The sequence below is a fragment of the Nerophis ophidion genome, linkage group LG19 (genome assembly GCF_033978795.1).
Source record: "Nerophis ophidion isolate RoL-2023_Sa linkage group LG19, RoL_Noph_v1.0, whole genome shotgun sequence".
Classification (NCBI taxonomy): domain Eukaryota; kingdom Metazoa; phylum Chordata; class Actinopteri; order Syngnathiformes; family Syngnathidae; genus Nerophis; species Nerophis ophidion.
Window position 1 is genome coordinate 45,019,027 of NC_084629.1, and position 22,561 is coordinate 45,041,587.

The 22,561-nt window shown below is 42.0% G+C and overlaps 2 protein-coding genes across 4 annotated transcripts in view; one reads left to right on the plus strand and one right to left on the minus strand.

Moving 5' to 3' along the window:
* Nucleotides 1-4,802, plus strand: part of LOC133538460 (collagen alpha-2(VI) chain-like) — a 45,892-nt gene extending 41,090 nt beyond the window's left edge. For all 3 annotated transcript variants that reach the window (XM_061880097.1, XM_061880095.1, XM_061880098.1), the window contains exons 26-28: nucleotides 2,174-2,629; nucleotides 2,699-2,737; nucleotides 2,951-4,802. In XM_061880097.1, coding sequence (XP_061736081.1) covers nucleotides 2,174-2,629; nucleotides 2,699-2,737; nucleotides 2,951-3,549 — 1,094 coding nt within the window. In that variant the 3' untranslated portion in view covers nucleotides 3,550-4,802. The remainder of the gene's footprint in view (nucleotides 1-2,173; nucleotides 2,630-2,698; nucleotides 2,738-2,950) is intronic.
* Nucleotides 4,669-22,561, minus strand: part of xrcc5 (X-ray repair complementing defective repair in Chinese hamster cells 5) — a 49,001-nt gene continuing 31,108 nt past the window's right edge. Inside the window, exons 9-21 of the mRNA XM_061880099.1 lie at nucleotides 22,024-22,136; nucleotides 20,257-20,319; nucleotides 20,032-20,169; nucleotides 18,408-18,495; nucleotides 13,914-14,044; nucleotides 9,243-9,439; nucleotides 6,156-6,252; nucleotides 6,000-6,069; nucleotides 5,794-5,903; nucleotides 5,539-5,635; nucleotides 5,335-5,402; nucleotides 5,190-5,264; nucleotides 4,669-5,039 (exon numbers count right to left, since the gene is read on the minus strand). Coding sequence (XP_061736083.1) covers nucleotides 5,025-5,039; nucleotides 5,190-5,264; nucleotides 5,335-5,402; nucleotides 5,539-5,635; nucleotides 5,794-5,903; nucleotides 6,000-6,069; nucleotides 6,156-6,252; nucleotides 9,243-9,439; nucleotides 13,914-14,044; nucleotides 18,408-18,495; nucleotides 20,032-20,169; nucleotides 20,257-20,319; nucleotides 22,024-22,136 — 1,262 coding nt within the window. The 3' untranslated portion in view covers nucleotides 4,669-5,024. The remainder of the gene's footprint in view (nucleotides 5,040-5,189; nucleotides 5,265-5,334; nucleotides 5,403-5,538; nucleotides 5,636-5,793; nucleotides 5,904-5,999; nucleotides 6,070-6,155; nucleotides 6,253-9,242; nucleotides 9,440-13,913; nucleotides 14,045-18,407; nucleotides 18,496-20,031; nucleotides 20,170-20,256; nucleotides 20,320-22,023; nucleotides 22,137-22,561) is intronic.

Here is a 22,561-nt window from a genome sequence, read left to right on the forward strand (position 1 = left end):
CAATATTCAGTGTAGACAGCTACATTTTTTTGTGGACATGTTTCTTTTTTTGTGAAGAAATGTTTGAATTAAGTTGATGAATCCAGATGGATCTCTAATACAATCCCCAAAGAGGGAACTTTAAGTTGATGATTACTTCTTTGTGTAGAAATATTTATTTATAATTGAATCACTTGTTTATTTTTCAACACATTTTTAGTTATTTTTAAATATTTTTTTCCAAATAGTTCCAGAAAGACCACTACAAATGAGCAATATTTTGCACTGTTATACAATTTAATAAATCAGAAACTGATGACATAGTGCTGTATTTTACTTCTTTATCTCTTTTTTTCAACCAAAAATGCTTTGCTCTGATTAAGGGGTACTTGAATTAAAAACATGTTCACAGGGGGTACATCACTGAAAAAAGGTTGAGAACCACTGCAGTAAGCGATGTTTTATTTTCTTTGTTGGCTCTGATGAAGTCTGCACTGACTAGTAATCAGCGATGTTGAAGGAAAAACAAAAGTCATGATGCATTTGTTTAAATCAGGGGTAGGGAACCTACCAGATGTGGCTCTTTTAATGGATGCATTTGGCATTTGGCTCTCAGATTAATCTTAGCTGACATTGCTTAATACGATAAGAAATGAATATTTCCACTGGTAATCAGAGTTAAAAATAATGTTCAAAATACAAAACATTCTCCTGCATTTTAATCCATCCATCCGTTCAAGAAGTCGCATTAATGGTGAGAAGTATTTTATTTATTATTGGTTAGCTACAGAATAACACTTATTAAAAAGAAAACGGGATTAATTATACTCTGAAAATGTTGGTGTTACTTAAAAATGCACGCATTTAGTTGTATTCAGTGTTAAAAAATATGATATGGCTCTCACGGAAAAACATTTTAAAATATTTGGCTTTCATGGCTCTCTCAGCCAAAAAGGTTCCCGACCCCTGGTTTAAATTAATCGGTTGCGTATGTTTAAAATGAGGATAATACGTAAATATGACATAATATTACTACATTACATATATGAGGCTACAATATTTTTTAAGGGCTTTGTTAGGCAGAATAAATCAGCTCTCATTGGCTCAATTGTAAGCAGACTTTTGATCACAATTATTTACTATTTAGAACAAGTATGTCAAACATGAGGCCCGTGAACAGGTTCAATCCACCCCGCGAGATGAGTTTGCCAAGTGTAAAATTGAGCTGCATTTTTTTAATTAAAGAAACTGGTGTTCTAAATGTGTCCACTAGATGTCGCGATAGCAATTCTGTTAGGTGAGCAAGTATACCAAGCTAAAGGTACATAGTAAAGCAAACAGGAGTAAAATAAACACTTGGTAAGTCCACTTAGAATGCTGCACATTGATACTAGTTCTGTGAAAATGATTGTCTTCTGTGCAAATTGAAAGAAAGTGAACAGCGTGTGATTTACTACAATACTGTCAGTTTTTTAAAGCTAAAATAGTTAAATTAAAAGTACCAATGATTGTCACACACACACACACTAGGTGTAGTGAATTTTGTCCTCTGCATTTGACCCGTCCCCTTGTTCACCCCCTGGGAGGTGAAGGGAGCAGTGGGCAGCAGCAGTAAGTTTTTATTTTTGGTTTGTTGCTTTTGTTCACACATTTTACAGCTTTTATTTGTACACCAACACACAGGCAGGGAGTAACTCAACCGTCTTGAATAGTTTCTAGCTCAGTTTGTATGGTTTGTTGGATGACAAAATGAGGTACCGGTAGTTATTCCATAAAATACTTTTCAGTAATGCATTTTTTTGTTTAATCCTAGATGGGCTGTGATTTATAAAAGTTGAATTGCTCTGCAGGTACACTAATATTAAGTCTAAATTAAATTGTGTTCTTCACTGTGTTTTATGAAGAGGATTATTTGTGTTTGTTCTAGTTTGGGCTGAAGTGATACAAAGAAAACAATCGGAAGTTGTTGTAGTTGTATTTTTAAGATATCATGCCATGATTTTACCCGTCCAGCCCACGTGAGAATGGCTTTTCCTCCATGCAGCCCCTGAGCTATAAAGAGGCAAAATTCCCCCAAAAAGTGCAGTTCCCCTTTAGGTGACAAGAGTTTGCCATTCAAGATAAAGAAGTTTCAGTTGGCAGATCAGTTTATGTCTATTTTCTATCCCAGAGCTTACGAATGTGCTTCTTTCAGGCACGAGAGTCGGAGTCGTGCAGTTCAGTCACAACGGGACCTTCGAGGCCGTTCGTCTGGACGATCCCAACATCAACTCCATGTCTGCTTTTAAAACGGCCGTGAAGAATCTACAGTGGATCGCCGGGGGCACCTTCACGCCCTCGGCTCTCAAGTTCGCCTACGATCATCTCATCAGGGACGGCAAGCGAGCCCGAGCCAAAGTGTCCGTGGTTGTGATCACAGACGGACGCTTCGACCCGCGCGACGATGAAGATCTACTCAAGTACCTCTGCCAGGACAGTAGCGTTGTAGTGAACGCAATCGGTGTAGGAGACATGTTTAGAAAGTCCCAAGATGACGAGATTCTGGGGTCTATAGCTTGTGACAGAAAGGAGCGAGTCACTGGGATGAAGAATTTTGTTGATTTGGTGGCTGAAGACTTTATAGACAAAATGGAGACTGTGCTGTGTCCTGGTCAGTGGTTACCGTTCATGATATTAAATGTCAGAAGTCTGTGTTTTAACCACTTGCATTCCCTTCCAGATCCAGTTGTTGTGTGCCCCGATCTCCCCTGCAAGAGTGGTAGGTATTTTTGTATCCTTAAATGGGTTTTTGTCAGCATTGAATGCAGGGACAAAATGATATTCTGGCTTCTGAGGTAGTGTCAGAGCTGCAACAGAGGTTGTTATAGCAGAAAGCCAAAACAGCAGTTTCAAATTTGACACCCTGACCCTGAGTCTGACTAATGTCTACTTCAGATTCAAGCCATTACTCATTTGTTGCCTGTCTCCGTAGAGCCTGATGTGGCGCCCTGTGCCCAGCGGCCAGTGGATTTAGTATTCCTGCTTGATGGGTCCGAGCGCCTCGGGGCACAGAACTTCCGTCACGTTCGTGAGTTCTTGCAAAAGTTGCAGGACAGACTGGTACTGGCCCGGAGCAGGACAGATCGCCTGCGAGCTCGCTTGGCTTTGATGCTATACGGTAAGCAGGGCAAGAACTTTGTGGCGTTCCCTCTCACGCACGACCCCGGTCTCATCGCCGACGGTTTAGCGCCTCTAAGTTACCTGGACTCCGCATCGAGCGTGGGGCCGGCTATCACACACGCCATCGGCAGAATACTCGGCAAGGGAACGACTCGCCAGACCAGACGCCACGCGGAGATCGCGTTCGTTTTCATCACAGACGGCTTCACCGACAGGAAGAACCTGGATGAGGCGGTCAGCGCCATGCGTAAGGCACAGGTGGTCCCCACGGTAATCGCTGCGGGAATGGATGTGGATCAAGAAGTCTTGATGAAGCTGGCCATGGGGGATGAGAACGCCATATTCAGAGGAAATGACTGGTCGGAGTGGCGGTCGGGCTTGTTTGACCATTTCCTCCGGTGGGTTTGTTAAAAGAAACCACATTGGAGACATGAATCTCGTACTGGTGCAACTGATCTTAAAGGCCTACTGAAATGAGATGTTCTTATTTAAACGGGGATAGCAGGTCCATTCTATGAGTCATACTTGATCATTTCACGATATTGCCATATTTTTGCTGAAAGTATTTAGTAGAGAACATCGACGATAAAGTTCGCAACTTTTGGTCGCTAATAAAAAAGCCTTGCCTGTACCGGAAGTCACTGGTTGTAGGGCTCCTCACATCCTCATATAAATGTGAGCCACTAGCAGTAAAAGCAATTCGGACAGAGAAAGCGACAATTCCCCCATTAATTTGAGCGAGAATGAAAGATTCGTGGATGAGGATATTGATAGTGAAGGACTAGAAAAAATGAATAAATAAATAAAAAGTTTAAAAATCAAACAAACAGGCGAGGGCAAGTGAGAGCGATTCAGATGTTTTTAGACACATTTACTAGGATAATTCTGGAAAATCCCTTATCTGCTATAGTGTTGCTAGTGTTTTAGTGAGATTAAATAGTACCTGAAGTCGGAGGGGTGTGGCCACGGGTGTCTTGATGCCAGAGTCTCTGAAGGAAGTCACGGCAGCTGAATGGACAGCGCAAGCTCTGCTGATCTTCGGTAAGAGGCGACTTTATACCACAATTTTCTCACCGAAAACTGCCGGTAGACATGTAGTCGGGATCCATGTTTGCTTGACCGCTCTGGTCCATAGTAAAGCTTCACCTCCGGGAATTTTAAACAAGGAAACACCAGCTGTGTTTGTGTGGCTAAAGGCTAAAGCTTCCCACCTCCATCTTTCTACTTTGACTTCTCCATTGTTAATTAAACAAAATTGCAAAAGATTCAGCAACACAGATGTCCAGAATACTGTGTAATTATGCGATTAAAGCAGACTACTAATAGCTTGGATCGGGCTGGAAAATAATGTCCGCTACATCCCGAGACGTCAAACGCGAGCTTCATCATACCGCAACGTTTTCAACACAACACTTCGCGGGACATTTAAAATTGCAATTTAGTAAACTAAAAAGGCCGTATTGGCATGTGTTGCAATGTTAATATTTCATCATTGATATATAAACTATCAGACTGCGTGGTCACTAGTAGTGGCTTTCAGTAGGTCTTTAATGGCATTTACAATTCCTCCATGCACTGTACAATCTGACACTACAGTATATTCATCCTAAGTGCTTCTTACACAATACATCTGTTTTCAGGTAATAAACAGACACTGTGCTTCATTCTACTGTAATGTTTTTTTGAAGACCTCATTCACCAATCATTAGAAAAATAATAAAACAAACAAAAATACGAGTCTTGTCCAGAGCGGTGTTTATCCAAAAGTACTAAGAGGTCTCCGTGTGGGAGGCAGAACAACGGACGACTGGACTGCTTTGGACGGCTAAACAATGACGCATTCTTTGCTTTGTTTTTTTTTCCTGACGCTCCCATTGCCTTCTTTCTTACATCATGTCCAGCTGCACAGGAAGAGGGAGAAGGGGAAGAAGATTTGAGTGTTTGAATTGAAGATTAGGCCCGAACCATCGGGGACATTAAAGCAGTGATGCAAATTATTGAAGTTTTTTTTTCCCCCCCAATGGGCCACAATTCCTTGTAAATATATTTACCAAGTCATCGACGTCGCCGGTGTCATTTTCAGGTATTGCGGCTGTTTCGTCTTTCTTCTCCTCAACAAGCAAAAACTGAAGATACAGCAGACCTCAATCAGAAGGGTGCACAATGAAGGGTGGCATTAAATGTGTGAGAAGTCACCTTCGTGGCTTCCTGTTTGGACACAGAACTTCCTTGCACCTCGTCCTGGCTAATAAGAGATACGGCATCTGTTCAGCAGGAAAAAAACAGACTAAGCTCAAGAAAACCCAACAATTAAAGATCAAGTGGCAGACATATTTCCTGAGCTCAATTCATAAACACTATTTGGAAATGTTGTAACGTCACACTGTTTGTTTAGTGTACCTTGGACAAGCAGGTCCCAGAAGACTTCCAGGCCCTTGCTCGGGATGCTCTTTTTCAGGGACTGGAGGTAGTCATTGTACGGATCAGCATTCCCCAGCTGTGTGCACAGAGATAAGGAACGTTCTGAATTCTTCAGACATTTGCTAAGAGAAGGACATTCGACTGGCGAGAACTGGCTCTCTTGACGAAATGACTCGCGTGACCCAGAAGAGAAGCACCTGCGGATATATCCCTAAATGGGAAATGTTTATTTACCTTTATTGACTGCTCTCTGAAAGCCTGGATACAGGTGATGCTTTTCATATAGTACTGTGTGTTCTTGTTGCCTAGCAACTGCTCTATCCTGTGAGTCAGCTGCTCGCAGGCTGGAGGTGGAGAAGGGGAGGGGAAGTCATCACAACCAAACAAAGATAAAGAGGATCACAAGAGATGCCCATTAGTCATGATAATGGTGACCTCACCTCCCTGGAATGGGAGCGTTTTTCGCCTGATGAGGATGCAGAAGTCCCGGGCGGGATCGACTCTACCAACCTGTATGCGAGGAGGATTGAGGTTAGAGTGGGGGGGTCAGTCTTCTTATAGCAGACCCCTTCCCCATTTCCCACCTAGCATCTTACCGAAGTAACGGAGCCTTCCGAAATGTCAGCCAGATTATACTCCCCTTCCTCCTCAGCACAGTCTCCTTTTGCCTTCTTGGCATCCGGCTGCTCAGGACTGCAAGCAGGAAGGTCAGATAGAAGAGGAGTAAATAACTAATCTTAAACACCCTTGCTGTACAGCTTCATGACCTAAAAACAGTGCAATTAAAAAAACAATCAGCTTAGGGACGGGATCAACGAAGGGTTGAGAAAGACACTTTGTTCCAAAGAGTTAGGGCAGGGGTCGGGAACCTTTTTGGCTGAGAGAGCCAAGAAGCCAAATATTTTAAAAGGTTTTCCCATAAGAGCCATATAATATTATTTTTGACACTGAACACAACTTAACACGTGCATTTTTAAGTAAGACCAACATTTCTAGAGTATAATAGGTATCTTATTCTTTGTAATAACATTGTTATTCTGAAGCTAACTGTGGATGGGGGCGTGGCCTGCGGGCCTGCAGTGAAGCGGGGTGTGGCCAGGATCGGCCTCCAAATCAGCGACAGGTGCGTAGCTGGCCCACCTGGGCCTTGTTATCTAATCACCTGTCGCTCTGTTATAAGCAGCAGCCAGGAGGAGAGACGGGGTTGGGGCTGGAGCCAGAGCGCGAGCGAGAACGAAAGAGAAAAAGACAATTGCTGGAAAGAAACTGAGAGACTTATTAAAAAATGTAACAATATTGTAGCCCTGAAACAGGCTCTCATGTCGGTGCTTGGTGGTCTGAAGAACATCCAGGAGTGCATGCCCCACACTAACCAATAATAAATTAATAACTTCTTACCATTAACGCAACTTCTTGAACAGGTGCGGTAGAAAACGGATGGATGGAATAAAAATGCATGAGGATGTTTTATATTTTGAACGTTATTTTTAACACTGTGATTACAAGTGAGGGTTGGACTCCGCCAAGCCTGTCCTTTGTCACCGATTCTGTTTATAACTTTTATGGACAGAATTTCTAGGCGCAATCAAGGCGTTGAGGGGTTCCGGTTTGGTAACCGCGGGATTAGGTCTCTGCTTTTTGCAGATGATGTGGTCCTGATGGCTTGATCTGACCGGGATCTTCAGCTCTCACTGGATCGGTTCGCAGCCGAGTGTGAAGAGACTGGAATGAGAATCAGCACCTCCAAGTCCGAGTCCATGGTTCTCGCCCGGAAAAGGGTGGAGTGCCATCTCCGGGTTGGGGAGGAGACCCTGCCCCAAGTGGAGGAGTTCAAGTACCTAGGAGTCTTGTTCACGAGTGAGGGAAGAGTGGATCGTGAGATCGACAGGCGGATCGGTGCGGCGTCTTCAGTAATGCGGACGTTGTATCGATCCGTTGTGGTGAAGAAGGAGCTGAGCCGGAAGGCAAAGCTCTCAATTTACCGGTCGATCTTCGTTCCCATGCTCACCTATGGTCATGAGCTTTGGGTCATGACCGAAAGGATAAGATCACAGTTACAAGCGGCCGAAATGAGTTTCCTCCGCCGTGTGGCGGGTCTCTCCCTTAGAGATAGGGTGAGAAGCTCTGCCCTCCGGGAGGAACTCAAAGTAAAGCCGCTGCTCCTCCACATGGAGAGGAGCCAGATGAGGTGGTTCGGGCATCTGGTCAGGATGCCACCCGAACGCCTCCCTAGGGAGGTGTTTAGGGCACGTCCAACCGGTAAGAGGCCACGGGGAAGACCCAGGACACGTTGGGAAGACTATGTCTCCCGGCTGGCCTGGGAACGCCTCGGGATCCCCCGGGAAGAGCTAGACGAAGTGGCTGGGGAGAGGGAAGTCTGGGTTTCCCTGCTTAGGCTGTTGCCCCCGCGACCCGACCTCGGATAAGCGGAAGATGATGGATGGGTGGATGGATTACAAGTAGAATTATTCATTACTTATCGTGTTAAGCAATGTCAGCTCAGATTTATCCGAGAGCCAGATGCAGTCATCAAAAGAGCCACCCTACCCCTGAGTTAGGGGAATTGTATTCTTCCTGGTGCCCAAATCAAGGTCCATAAAGCATAAAGGCATGCGTGGACGAGACACTTAGCCCATTCAGGGTAATAGTGATGTTGGAGCCTATCAATAAACAGTCAGACCTTCAGTAAATAAATGGTAAATGGGTTATACTTGTATAGCACTTTTCTACCTTCAAGGTAATTAAAGCGCTTTCACACTATTTCCACATTCACCCATTCACTACACACTGATGGCGGGAGCCCTAACGACAACCCATCAGGAACAAGAGTGAAGTGTCTTGCTCAAGGACACAACGGACGTGACAAGGTTGGTAGAGGGTGGGGATTGAACCAGGAACCCTAAGATTGCTGGCACGGCCACACTCTCAACGGCGCCATGCCGTCGCCATCTGCCGTAAGAATATACTCTGCTACCCCAAGTCCTCATAACTGTCAATCATATTGAAAGCCTGCTGTTATATACTACAGTGGTTCTCAACCTTTTTTCAGTGATGTACCGCCTGTGAACATTTTTTTAATTCAAGTACCCCCTAATCAGAGCAAAGCATTTTTGGTTGAAAAAAAGAGATAAAGAAGTAAAATACAGCACCATGTTATCAGTTTCTGATTTATTAATGCAAAATATTGCTCATTTGTAGTGGTTTTTCTTGAACTATTTGGAAAAAAAGATAAAAATAACAAAAAACTTGTTTGAAAATAAACAATTGATTCAATTATAAATAAAGATTTCTACACATAGAAGTAATCGTCAATTTAAAGTGCCCTCTTTGGGGATTGTAATAGAGATCCATCTGGATTCATCAACTTAATTCTAAACATTTCCTCACAAAAAATGTAATCTTTAACATCAATATTTATGGAACATGTCCACAAAAAAATCTAGCTGTCAACACTGAATATTGCATTGTTGTATTTTTTCCCCCACAGTTTATGAACTTACATTTATATTTTGTTGAAGTATTATTCAAAAAATAAATCTACAAAGGATTTTTGAATTGTTTTTATTTTTAGAATATTTTTAAAAAAATCTAACGTACCCCTTGGCATACCTTCAAGTACCCCCAGGGGTACGCGTACCCTCATTTGAGAACCACTGACATACTACATCCGAAACAAAACTTACTCTTTTCCGAAGATCTGAGCGCTGGTCTTCAGCTTCTTTTTCTTCTCCACCTCATTGAGAGGAAACAGCCTTTTCACCTCCTCCAGCGGCGCTCCACAACGATTCTTGATGACCTCTGGGCGGTCGAGTAAAGCCGTCAGCCATGGTTCTATGGGGGGTAAGGAGGTGCCGGGGCGGACGGCCCGATGATGCAGGCACTGAGAGATGTTGGATTGGGCAAAGTGTTTAATGGTATTGGGGAAAATAATTGTCATGAGACTTTTAAGCTGCAAAAAAAACCTCAGCGTGATCTACAGTTTTGCCCCTTTTCCACTGCACAATTGAGTAGAACCTCAATTACCAAACCCCTCATTGTCCAATTTTTCAGTTTACACTAACAGACACAGACCGGGTTGATCAATCTCCGTCAGCAGAGCCGTGCGTCTGTTACTATGGCTACTTTGTCTGCCTTTTTAAAATGTTTTTTTAACATTTTCTAACAATTATCTTTTAGTTTTGCTTGCTTGATATGATTCCAAATAAAGCAACTGGCAAGCGATGTCTGGTTTAAAAACTTCCACGAAGTATCCACAGCGTTGTCGACACTGTCTCTCCCACCTCGCCCTCTCTTTGACTACACGCAAAGGAGATTAACGGACAAGGTAAAGTGGATTCAATTTCTTATTCCTAATTATTGTGACTGTTAAAGTTAAGGAGTTGTGTGATTTCCGTAATATCGCTAAAATTCGCTCCATTCTGTCCACTAAAGACGCTGAGATCATTATCCATGCGTTTGTTACGTCTCGCCTCGATTACTGTAACGTATTATTTTCGGGTCTCCCCATGTCTAGCATTAAAAGATTACAGTTGGTACAAAATGCGGCTGCTAGACTTTTGACAAGAACAAGAAAGTTTGATCACATTACGCCTGTACTGTATATACCTTTATATACATATATACATACATATATACCTATACTGTATATACCTTTATATACATATATACATACATATATACCTATACTGTATATACCTTTATATACATATATACATACATATATACCTATACTGTATATACCTTTATATACATATATACATACATATATACCTGTACTGGCTCACCTGCACTGGCTTCCTGTGCACTTAAGATGTGACTTTAAGGTTTTACTACTTACGTATAAAATACTACACGGTCTAGCTCCATCCTATCTTGCTGATTGTATTGTACCATATGTCCCGGCAAGAAATCTGCCTTCAAAGGACTCCGGCTTGTTAGTGATTCCCAAAGCCCAAAAAAAGTCTGCGGGCTATAGAGCGTTTTCCGTTCGTGCTCCAGTACTCTGGAATGCCCTCCCGGTAACAGTTCGAGATGCCACCTCAGTAGAAGCATTTAAGTCTCACCTTAAAACTCATTTGTATACTCTAGCCTTTAAATAGACTCCCTTTTTAGACCAGTTGATCTGCCGTTTCTTTTCTTTTTCTTCTATGTCCCACTCTCCCTTGTGGAGGGGGTCCGGTCCGATCCGGTGGCCATGTACTGCTTGCCTGTGTATCCGCTGGGGACATCTCTGCGCTGCTGATCCGCCTCCGCTTGGGATGGTTTCCTGCTGGCTCCGCTGTGAACGGGACTCTCGCTGCTGTGTTGGATCCGCTTTGGACTGGACTCTCGCGACTGTGTTCGATCCATTATGGATTGAACTTTCACAGTATCATGTTAGACCCGCTCGACATCCATTGCTTTCCTCCTCTCCAAGGTTCTCATAGTCATCATTGTCACCGACGTCCCACTGGGTGTGAGTTTTCCTTGCCCTTATGTGGGCCTACCGAGGATGTCGTAGTGGTTTGTGCAGCCCTTTGAGACACTAGTGATTTAGGGCTATATAAGTAAACATTGATTGATTGATTGATTTCAAACTAAGTGTGTGTGTGGGTGTCAGCAGGGTAGCTACAAACGAGGACGGTTCAGCTAGTTGTTGTTTTTTACTTTGTTATTAAATAGAAAGTTGATCCAACACCCCCTTGTTATATTTGTTTGATTTACAGTATTCAACGCTTTATATTGTGTTCTAAGTGAACACACCTTTACCAAAAAATGGACTTGTCTAGGCTGGAACCCATTATTAACATGTACATTGTTTTTTGTGGAGAAATTTGCTTCAATATACAGACTTTTCTACTGAGGAACCCTGTTCAAAGACCAATTAAGTTCGCAATCCAAGGTTCCACTTTATTAACTAGACAGGGCGTCTGCGACTACATCTTTAGCGCCACCGTAGTGGCTCCCTGGATTTTTCAAAAATGTATGAAAATGGGAAAAGGTGGGGGGGAAATATGTTTTTTTTTTTAAATATAGTTTCTATAAGAGGACAAACATGACACAAACCTTCCTAATAATTAGAAATCCCACTGTTTAACTCAATCAATTGGCAAGCAACGTTTTATTCCACTAATTACGGGAGTCCTTGAACTCACCGTAGTTTGTTTACATTTATAACTTTCTCCGATGCTGCCACAGAAAGACGTGTTCTATGCCACTCCTTCTTTGTCTTGTTTTGTCCACCAAATGTTTTATACTGTACAAAAGGTGAGCTTTGTTGATGCTATTGACTTGTGTGGAGTGCTAATCAGGCATATTTGATCAGTGTATGACTGCAAGCTAATTGATGCTAACAAGCTATTTCGGTTAGCTGTACGTACATATTGCATCCTTATGCCTCGTTTGTAGGTATATTTGGGGACGGCGTGGCGAAGTTGGTAGAGTGGCTGTTCCAGCAATCTGAGGGTTACTGGTTCAATCCCCACCTTCTACTATCCTAGTCATGTCCATTGTGTCCTTGGGCAAGATAATTCATCCTTGCTACTGATGGGTCCTGGTGAGCGCCTTGCATGGCAGCTCCCACCATCAGTGTGTGAATGTGTGGAAATACTGTCAAAGCGCTTTGGGCTCCTTAAAAAGGTGTAAAAAAGCGCTATACAAGTACAACCCATTTACCATTTAAGCTCATTTAATTTCCTTTACTTATGTCCTCAGTGTATTTAATATATATTTGCATGCCTCATGACACATTATCTGTATGTAATACTAGCTGCATTTCTGATAGTTTTCTTTCTGCCATGTTGTTCCAGACCACAACAAATGTTACACAGTTTGCAAAGAGTGTAAGAAAATCCACTAGAAGAAGACAGCCTGCCGTTTCATTTACCTTGGAGACACATACGTATTCATACCTTTGGCCATTCTAAGCCAGTCATTTCCAGGAGTTATCACACCCTCTGAGAAGCCTCCGTTTTACTAATGTTTTCCAATGTTGTAAAAATATGTGGAATAAATATTAAATGTCAACATTTCTGTCAACAAAGATATGCGTTAACATGCGACAGTCATTTTGATAGTAGGCTATAATAGCTAATTTGGACACTTATATCATGTGTTGCCTTCATTATAACATTTATATAATGCTTTTAATTTTTTGCGGCTCCAGAGATATTTTTTTGGGTATTTTTGGTCCACTATGGGTTGATTGGCAACACTAAATTGGCCCTAGTGTGTGAATGTGAGTGTGAATGTTGTCTGTCTATCCGTGTTGGCCCTGCGATGAGGTGGCGACTTGTCCAGGGTGTACCCCGCCTTCCGCCTGATTGTAGCTGAGATAGGCGCCAGCGCCCCCCGCGACCCCGGAAGGGAATAAGCGGTAGAAAATGGATGGATGGATGGATGGACTCATCAGACCACAAAACTTTCCACTTTGCATCATTCCATCTTAGATGAGCTCGGGCCCAGCGAAGCCAGCGGCGTTCCTTGGTGTTGTTGATAAATGGGTTTTGCTTTGCATAGCAGAGTTTTAACTTGCACTTACAGATCTAGCAACCAACTGTAATTACTGACAGTGGTTTTATGTAGTGTTCCTGAGCCCATGTGGTGATATCCTTTACACACTGATGTCTGTTTTGGATGCAGTACCGCCTGAGGGATCAAAAGTCCGTAATACTATTGCTTACGTGCAGTGATTTCTCCAGATTCTCTGAACGTTTTGATGATTTTACGGACCGTAGATGGTAAAATCCCTAAATTCCTTGCAATAGCTCGTTGAGAAACGTTGTTCTAAAACTGTTCGACAATTTACTTACAAATCGGTGACCCTCGCCCCATCCTTATTTGTGAATTACTTAGCATTTCATGGAAGCTGCTTTTATAGCCAATCATGGCACCCACCTGTTCCCAATTAGCCTGCACACCTGTGGGATGTTCCAAATAAGTGTTTGATAATAATTTCTCAACTTTATCAGTTTTTATTGCCACCTTTCCCAACTTCTTTGTCACTTGTTGCTGGCATCAAATTCCAAAGTTAATGATTATATGCAAAAAAAAAAAATGTTTATCAGTTTGAACATCAAATATGTTGTCTTTGTAGCATATTCAACTGAATATGGGTTGAAAAGGATTTGCAAATCATTGTATTCTGTTTATATTTACATCTAACACAATTTCCCAACTCATATGGAAACGGGGTTTGTATATTAATGATGCGTTAATGAGTCAGCTTTGATGTCTTTGTCCGGTTGCAGTGACAGTGCAAGCCAAGTGCGCATGTAAGTGCAGTAAATGAGTGAGGAGGCTATATAGAAGAAACATTTTTTTAGACTGATTGCGCGGAGGTAAAAAAAAAAGAAAAAAAGTGCACAGTATCCTACCTGGAAATGCCTCTGGAATGCCGGATTGGGAATGCGGTGGACTTTGACCATGTCTTTTAGATCTCCATCTTCATCCAGCTCCACCAACATCATGGAATCAATGAGAGAGTTGACAGCCTGCAGCTGCGTGTCTGGAAAGACGGAATATCAGTTCAGATTGGGAAGGTCAAAAAAACGATTGTTTACTACAATGTCCGGCGGTGACTGCAGCAAACATTCGTTGTGACATTGTTTCCACAACTTTCTGCAATGTCACTTTTATTTCTGTCTATCTTAAGGATTTATGACGGGAGATTCGGATTAATGAGCAAAGTCTTCTCCGGCAAGGGGTTCGTGTGGCCAATCCATCGAAAAAAATGAACCACCGAACCACTCTTTTACAAATTGAGCACCATGATCCCTGGCATCTTGGACTATAGTGCTAGAATAACCTCTCTCTAGGTCGTCCTCAGACGAGCCTTCCGTCGTTGCTTACAGTCATCCCGATTTTCCAAACATTTGGCCAGTTCCTTGGTACTCTGAGGTCCTGCATCCTTCTTGAGTACGTCCATGTATGTCTGTGTGGGACGTCCTCTTGACCGATGCCCATGTGTTGGTTCCCACAGCACCAATTTGCTGGCTGGCAGCTCCTGATGTCTTTGGCAGTGTCCTGCAAGTCTCAGTATTAGCTTTCATTGTTATGCTGATGACACCCAACTCTACATGCCCCTAAAGCTGACCAACACGCCGGACTGTAGTCAGCTGGAAGCGTGTCTTAATGAAATTAAACAATGGATATCCGCTAACTTTTTGCAACTTAATGCCAAAAAAACGGAAATGCTGATTATCGGTCCTGCTAGACACCGACCTCTATTTAATAATACAACTTTAACATTTGACAACCAAATAATAAAAAAAGGTGACTCTGTAAAAAATCTGGGTATTATCTTCGACCCAACTCTCTCCTTTGAGTCACACATTAAAAGCGTTACTAAAACGGCCTTCTTTCATCCCCGTAATATCGCTAAAATTCGCTCCATTTTGTCCACTAAAGACGCTGAGATCATTATCCATGCGTTTGTTACGTTTCGCCTCGATTACTGTAACGTATTATTTACGGGTCTCCCCATGTCTAGCATTGAAGGATTACAGTTGGTACAAAATGCGGCTGCTAGACTTTTGACAAGAACAAGAAAGTTTGATCATATTACGCCTGTACTGTATATACCTTTATATACATATATACATACATATATACCTATACTGTATATACCTTTATATACATATATACCTACATATATATCTATACTGTATATACCTTTATATACATATATACATACATATATACCTATACTGTATATACCTTTATATACATATATACATACATATATACCTATACTGGCTCACCTGCACTGGCTTCCTGTGCACTTAAGATGTGACTTTAAGGTTTTACTAATTACGTATAAAATACTACACGGTATAGCTCCAGCCTATCTTGCCGATTGTATTGTACCGTATGTCCCGGCAAGAAATCTGCGTTCAAAAGACTCCGGCTTATTAGTGATTCCTAGAGCCCAAAAAAAGTCTGCGGGCTATAGAGCATTTTCCGTTCGGGCTCCAGTACTCTGGAATGCCCTCCCGGTAACAGTTGGAGATGCTACCTCAGTAGAAGCATTTACGTCTCACCTTAAAACTCATCTGTATACTCTAGCCTTTAAATAGACCTCCTTTTTAGACCAGTTGATCTGCCGCTTCTTTTCTTTCTCCTATGTCTCCCCCTCCCTTGTGGAGGGGGTCCGGTCCGATGACCATGGATGAAGTACTGGCTGTCCAGAGTCGAGACCCAGGATGGACCGCTCGCCTGTATCGGTTGAGGACATCTCTACGCTGCTGATCCGCCTCCGCTTGAGATGGTTTCCTGTGGACGGGACTCTCGCTGCTGTCTTGGATCCGCTTGAACTGAACTCTCGCGGCTGTGTTGGAGCCACTATGGATTGAACTTTCACAGTATCATGTTAGACCCGCTCGACATCCATTGTTTTCGGTCCCCTCGAGGGGGGGGTTGCCCACATCTGAGGTCCTCTCCAAGGTTTCTCATAGTCAGCATTGTCACTGGCGTCCCACTGGATGTGAATTCTCCCTGCCCACTGGGTGTGAGTTTTCCTTGCCCTTTTGTGGGTTCTTCCTAGGATGTCGTAGTCGTAATGATTTGTGCAGTCCTTTGAGACATTTGTGATTTGGGGCTATATAAATAAACATTGATTGATTGATTGATTGATTCTCCTTACAGCAATCTTCTCGCTCACCCTTGCTATTCCCTTGTAGAGGATTCTGTTGGTTACGTGCGCACTCTTGTCGAGTATAGCAACCATCCAGAGACTTCTCCAGGGTTTGGCTTCAGGGTCCAGCATTCGCTGCCATAGAGGAGAACGGACTCAACTATCGCGTAGAAGAAGCTGAGTTTGATTTGGCGGGGGAGGTTGGAGTTCCATACATTGGTCATGCCGTTCAGGGCCCTCCATGCAAGTGCCTTCCTCACTTTAAGATCTTGCTCAGTTCAGTTGACCCATGCGCCCAGGTACTTGAAGTCCTCAACTTCTTTCAACACAGTGCCTCCTGCTGTTACCAGAGGTTGATGTTCTGGTGGAATGTTGTAGGTCATTACCTCAGTTTTCTTGGCATTTAGCCTAAGGCCAACCTTGGCACACTCTAGCTCTAGCCTGTGTAGTAGTACTTGTCCTTGTTCCACGTTGTTGGAGAGCAGACTGATGTCATCTGCATAGTCAAGGTCCGTCAGAACCACTGCCGGTTGTCGACTCGACTTCCTTGGTGTCAGCGCGAAGCCAAGTTCCTGCCACCCTGGCCCTTGTTCCTGCGTAAATGGACTCTATTGCTCGGAGTAGGTTCGGAGGATAACCTGGTCATTCAATATGTTCCGCTAACCTCATTCTTTGGACACATAAGATTGTTGAACCTAGACCTGACCTCCAAACGCTATTTGCTAAATAAAATCCAGGTGTTTTTTTTTTTTACCAGGGAGTGCATCTTGCCAATCAAAATGCTTTGGAATTCAGATAGAAATGTAAAACATGACAATATGAACAAAATAGTTGAAAGCTTCAATAAGTACTTTGTGAACATTGGACCAAATCTGGAAGAAAAGATTCCCGGTCCTGAGTCAGTTGAGTACTTGAATGACACTATAGACGGAAACCCCCACTCAATTTTCCTATAAGGTGCGATAAAAGAGGAAATAATGAATCATGTGAAAAAATTTTAAACCAAGAACGTAACTAATTGTAACAAAATTGATATGGAAACAATAAAAAAAGTTATTGAAGAGATTCAGAACCTTTAAAATATATCAGCAACTTATCATTTAAAAGGGAAATTCCCAGATAAAATTAAAATAGCAAAAGTCGTACCAATTTATAAGACTGGTGTCAAACACCAGTTTACAAACTTCAGACCTGTTTCTCTACTTCCGGAATTTTTTAAAATTATTGAAAAACAGTTTAATAGATTGGACAAATTTACAAATAAAAATGAAACACTCGCAGACAACCAATACATCTCAACATTAATGGCATTAATCGAAATAACGGAAGAGATCACCAATGCACTAGATAGTAATAAATGTGCTGCTGCAGTGTTTATGGATTTAACAAAATAATGACACAATTAATCACAGTATCTTAATAAACAAATTAGAACATTATGGCATCAGAGGGTTGGTCATGAACTGGGTAAGAAGTGAAGTGAAGTGAATTATATTTATATAGCGCTTTTTTTCTCTAGTGACTCAAATGAATGGGTAGTACTTGTATAGCGCTTTTCTACCTTCAAAGCGCTTTACATAGTGAAACCCAATATCTAAGTTACATTCAAACCAGTGTGGGTGGCACTGGGAGCAGGTGGGTAAAGTGTCTTGCCCAAGGACACAACGGCAGTGATTAGGATGGCGGATGCGGGAATCGAACCTGCAACCCTCAAGTTGCTGGCACGGCTGCTCTACCAACCGAGCTAAACCGCATTTGTATGCGCGTACAACACTTGAAAACTTTAGCATATCTGTATGTGGAATTAAACTTTGGAATGCATTAAGCAAATAAATCAGAGCACCAGTAAGACTGTTCAAACTACAAATGTTCACCAACTAAAAAGAAGAACAAATATGATGAAACCCTTGAACCTTTTTTTTCTAGAAAATGATAATTTATGTATTTAATATTTGTTTCCTTACTTATGGTATATTATTTACTGTTCTGTTACAAACAGAGAACAAAGAAAAGGGATAAAATTGCTATAATGAAAAGAGCGAGGATTAAATAAATTCTGCCTCTTCCTAGTCCTTTAATAGAACTACTAGAAATATTATATATGTGATGAATTATATTGCTTAGTATGCATGTTCAAAATAAAATAAAACTGAACTGAACTGAAAATAAAAGTAATAAAAGCTGCTTTCTTATGTACCAATGGTTTAAGTACAATAATATCATCAAGAAACAATACCAGAGGGGGCAAATTTCTTGCTGTCCAAAGGAGCAAATGTGAAGTGGCTGAGGTCCTCCATGAAGGGAAGCTGGACGTATATCAGACACTGTAGAGAGCAGCATGTGTTGCGTTAGCACAATCAGAAAATGCATTGTGAAATTATAAATGACAATGGTCCTTCTGTGGAAATGCCGACACGAAACTATTACACTTAAAGGGGGACCTATGATGATCTCCATTGGACACACTAGTTAATATTTCATTTTCATTTAATTTTTTTATTTATCTCCTTCATTGCTGTGCATAATATGTATTGGATATGCTTTGGAGAAAATGGTGCCTACACTTTTCTCCACAGTTACATTTCAAACCTTTCTGCATAGGTCTGCAAGATGTTTGTTTGTGGAGGCGTTCTCATATTGCGAATGACCCCACGCCCCACCCTTTCCAAATGTATCATAATTCATCGACTGAAAGTGTACACTGTTAGAATATACACAATACAGTATATTGGAGATGACCTCTAAAAAAATGTTTCAGACATGGTCAAAAATAAATGTTATGAAAGTTATATCGATTCACTTGGTCAAACCATTAGGTACACCTGCACATTCTGATTGATTACAGAGCTACGTAAAAAAAGCATCTTTTAGCAGCATTTATGTCACTGCATGCACAAAAAAACAACATTACATAAACATAATACTTTATCCTACCTTTTCTTGTCTGTACTCAAACTCAGCTGGCCTCATACCAAAGACTATAAAAATGGGACCCATTACCTCCCTGCTTGGCACTTAATTAGCATCAAGGGTTGGAATTGGGGGTTAAATCACCAAAAATGATTCCCGGGCGCGGAACCGCTGCTGCCCACTGCTCCCCTCACCTCGCAGGAGGTGAACAAGGAGATGGGTCAAACGCAGAGGACAAATCTCACCACACCTAGTGTGTGTGTGACAATCATTGGTACTTTAACTTTAACTTAATACAGAGCTCCTCCCCCTCTGGCTAATAGCTTTACCTGATGTCCAAATAAGTACGTCCACCTAACTGTGATGTCACAACGTAGCCAGACTACAAAACACCGTGGGCAGGGGCATCCAAAGATACGTGCAAGCTCACGCCAAACTGCATTAACTTTATGATTTGATGCTTTGGCAAAATATCCAAAATGGTAACATTTGTACAAATATGCTCATAGGTCCCCTTTAAAACATTTTTGAATAATTTTTCATTAAGAGATCAACCCCTTGCACGGATAAAGCACACAACAAGAAAATAAAAGTGTTACTAAATAGATTCTGAAATAAGTCTTAAGCTAGAGATTGATAGCATGTCACAAAAGCCTTTATTTTATTACTTAGTAAAAGGACACTAATATATAGCTTTTATCCATCCATCCATTTTCTACCGCTTATTCCCTTCAGGGGTTGCGGAGGGCGCTGGAGCCTATCTCAGCTACAATCGGGCGGAAGGCGGGGTACACCCTGGACAAGTCGCCACCTCGTCGCAGGGCCAACACAGATAGACAGACAACATTCACACACTAGGGACCATTTTAGTGTTGCCAATCAACCTATCCCCAGGTGCATGTCTTTCAATTTTTGGAAATAAAAGAAGTTTTAGGAGCTTTTAACCCCACCTCATAGTGCTGTTTGATGCAAGGGAAAGCTGCTCCTATTTGAGGGTTACAGCGCCGGTCGTAGGCGTAGCGAACAATGGCCACCATGTTGAGCTCGTCCAAAGCCCGGACGAGAGCGGACAGTGCCACTCCTGCATGCTGACACCAGGAAAAAAAAAATAAAAGCTATCAGCATCCACGCAGCGTCACCTACCTTTCCTTTATACTGGTTCATCTGGATCTAACCTGGTCGTTAAATGGAGCGAATATCTTGATGGCTTGATTCCCCATGAAGGAATGGCGAGGAACCTGCAGGCAGGAAATATACAAACCCCGTTTCCATATGAGTTGGGAAAATGTGTTAGATGTAAATATAAACGGAATTCTATGATTTTCGCAAATCCTTTTCAACCCATATTCAGTTGAATGCACTACAAATACAATATATTTGATGTTCAAACTCATAAACTTTATTTTTTTTTGCAAATAATAATCAACTTAGAATTAATTTCATGGCTGCAACACGTGCCAAAGTAGTTGGGAAAGGGCATGTTCACCACTGTGTTACATCACCATTCCTTTTAAATACACTCAATAAATGTTTGGGAACTGAGGAAACTAATTGTAGAAGCTTTAAAAGTGGAAATCTTTCCCATTCTTGTTTTATGTAGAGCTTCAGTTGTTCAACAGTCCGGGGTCTCCGCTGTCGTATTTTACGCTTCATAATGCGCCACACATTTTCGATGGGAGACAGGTCTGGACTGCAGGCGGGTCAGGAAAATACCCGCACTCTTTTTTTACGAAGCCACGCTGTTGTAACACGTGCTGAATGTGGCTTGGCATTGACTGGCTGAAATAAGCAGGGGCGTCCATGAAAAAGACGGCGCATAGATGGCAGCATATGTTGTTCCAAAACCTGTATGTACCTTTCAGCATTAATGGTGCCTTCACAGATGTGTAAGTTACCCATGCCTTGGGCACTAATGCACCCCCATACCATCACAGATGCTGGCTTTTGAACTTTGCGTCGATAACAGTCTGGATGGTTCGCTTCCCCTTTGGTCCGGATAACACGATGTCGGATATTTCCAAAAACAATTTGAAATGTGGACTCGTCAGACCACAGAACACTTTTCAATATTGCATCAATCCACCTTAGATGATCTCAGGCCCAGAGAAGCCGGCGGCGCTTCTGGATGTTGTTGAAAAATAGCTTTCGCTTTGCACAGTAGAGCTCTAACCTGCACTTACAGATGTAGCGACGAACTGTATTTAGTGACAGTGGTTTTCTGAAGTGTTCCTGAGCCCATGTGGTGATATCCTTTAGAGATTGATGTTGGTTTTTGATACAGTGCCGTCTGAGGGATCGAAGGTCACGGTCATTCAATGTTGGTTTCCGGCCATGCCGCTTACGTGGAGTGATTTCTCCAGATTCTCTGAACCTTTTGATGATATTATGGGCCGTAGATGTTGAAATCCCTAAATTTCTTGCAATTGCACTTTGAGAAACGTTGTTCTTAAACTGTTTGACTATTTGCTCACGCAGTTGTGGACAAAGGGGTGTACCTCGCCCCATCCTTTCTTGTGAAAGACTGAGCATTTTTTGGGAAGCTGTTTTTATAGCCAATCGTGGCACCCACCTGTTCCCAATTAGCCTGCACACCTGTGGGATGTTCCAAATAAGTGTTTGATGAGCATTCCTCAACTTTAATCAGTATTTATTGCCACCTTTCCCAACTTCTGTGTCACGTGTTACTGCCATCTAATTCTAAAGTTAATGATTATTTGCAAAAAAAAAAAATTTTTATCAGTTCGAACATCAAATATGTTGTCTTTGTAGCATATTCAACTGAATATGGGTTGAAAAGGATTTACAAATCATTGTATTCTGTTTATATTTACATCTAACACAATTTCCCAACTCATGTGGAAACGGAGTTTGTAAATAACACTGAACATATCGATGCCATGTGAAATCTATAACAAGTTAAGAAATTAAGAAAGAAACAGTACCATGTTCTGTTTGGTAAAGCCAAGAACAGCAAAGCACTTCCCATCGTGTTTGTATTTCATCTGCTCTTGATCCACTTTGGAGAAGGGAACAATATCATTTCCATAACGAAAACCTGTTAACACAAAACAAGATCATTCATTTTAGAGATGGTTGTTGGTCATTATAACACTTTTAAATACTGTAAAGCAGGGGCGCCCATTACGTCAATCGCGAGCTACCAGTCGACCGCGGGGGGTGTGTCAGTCGATCTCCAGCCAGGCTTTTAAAAAAAATAGACCTAAAAATGAGTGATCATCAATCTTCACCAAGACGTCACTTAAATGACATTCACGGTACCGGAGGGTCTTGTGAGATGACGCTGGCTGCTGCAAGATCATTATTATGAAAATATGACCGAGAGGAAGGCGAGAAACACTTTTTATTTCAACAGACTCTCGCGCCGTACCTTCCGTCAAAACTCTAAAGGCCGACTGCACATTTCCTATCTTCACAATAAAAGCCCTGCTTCATGCTGCCTGCGCTAACTAAATACAGAGT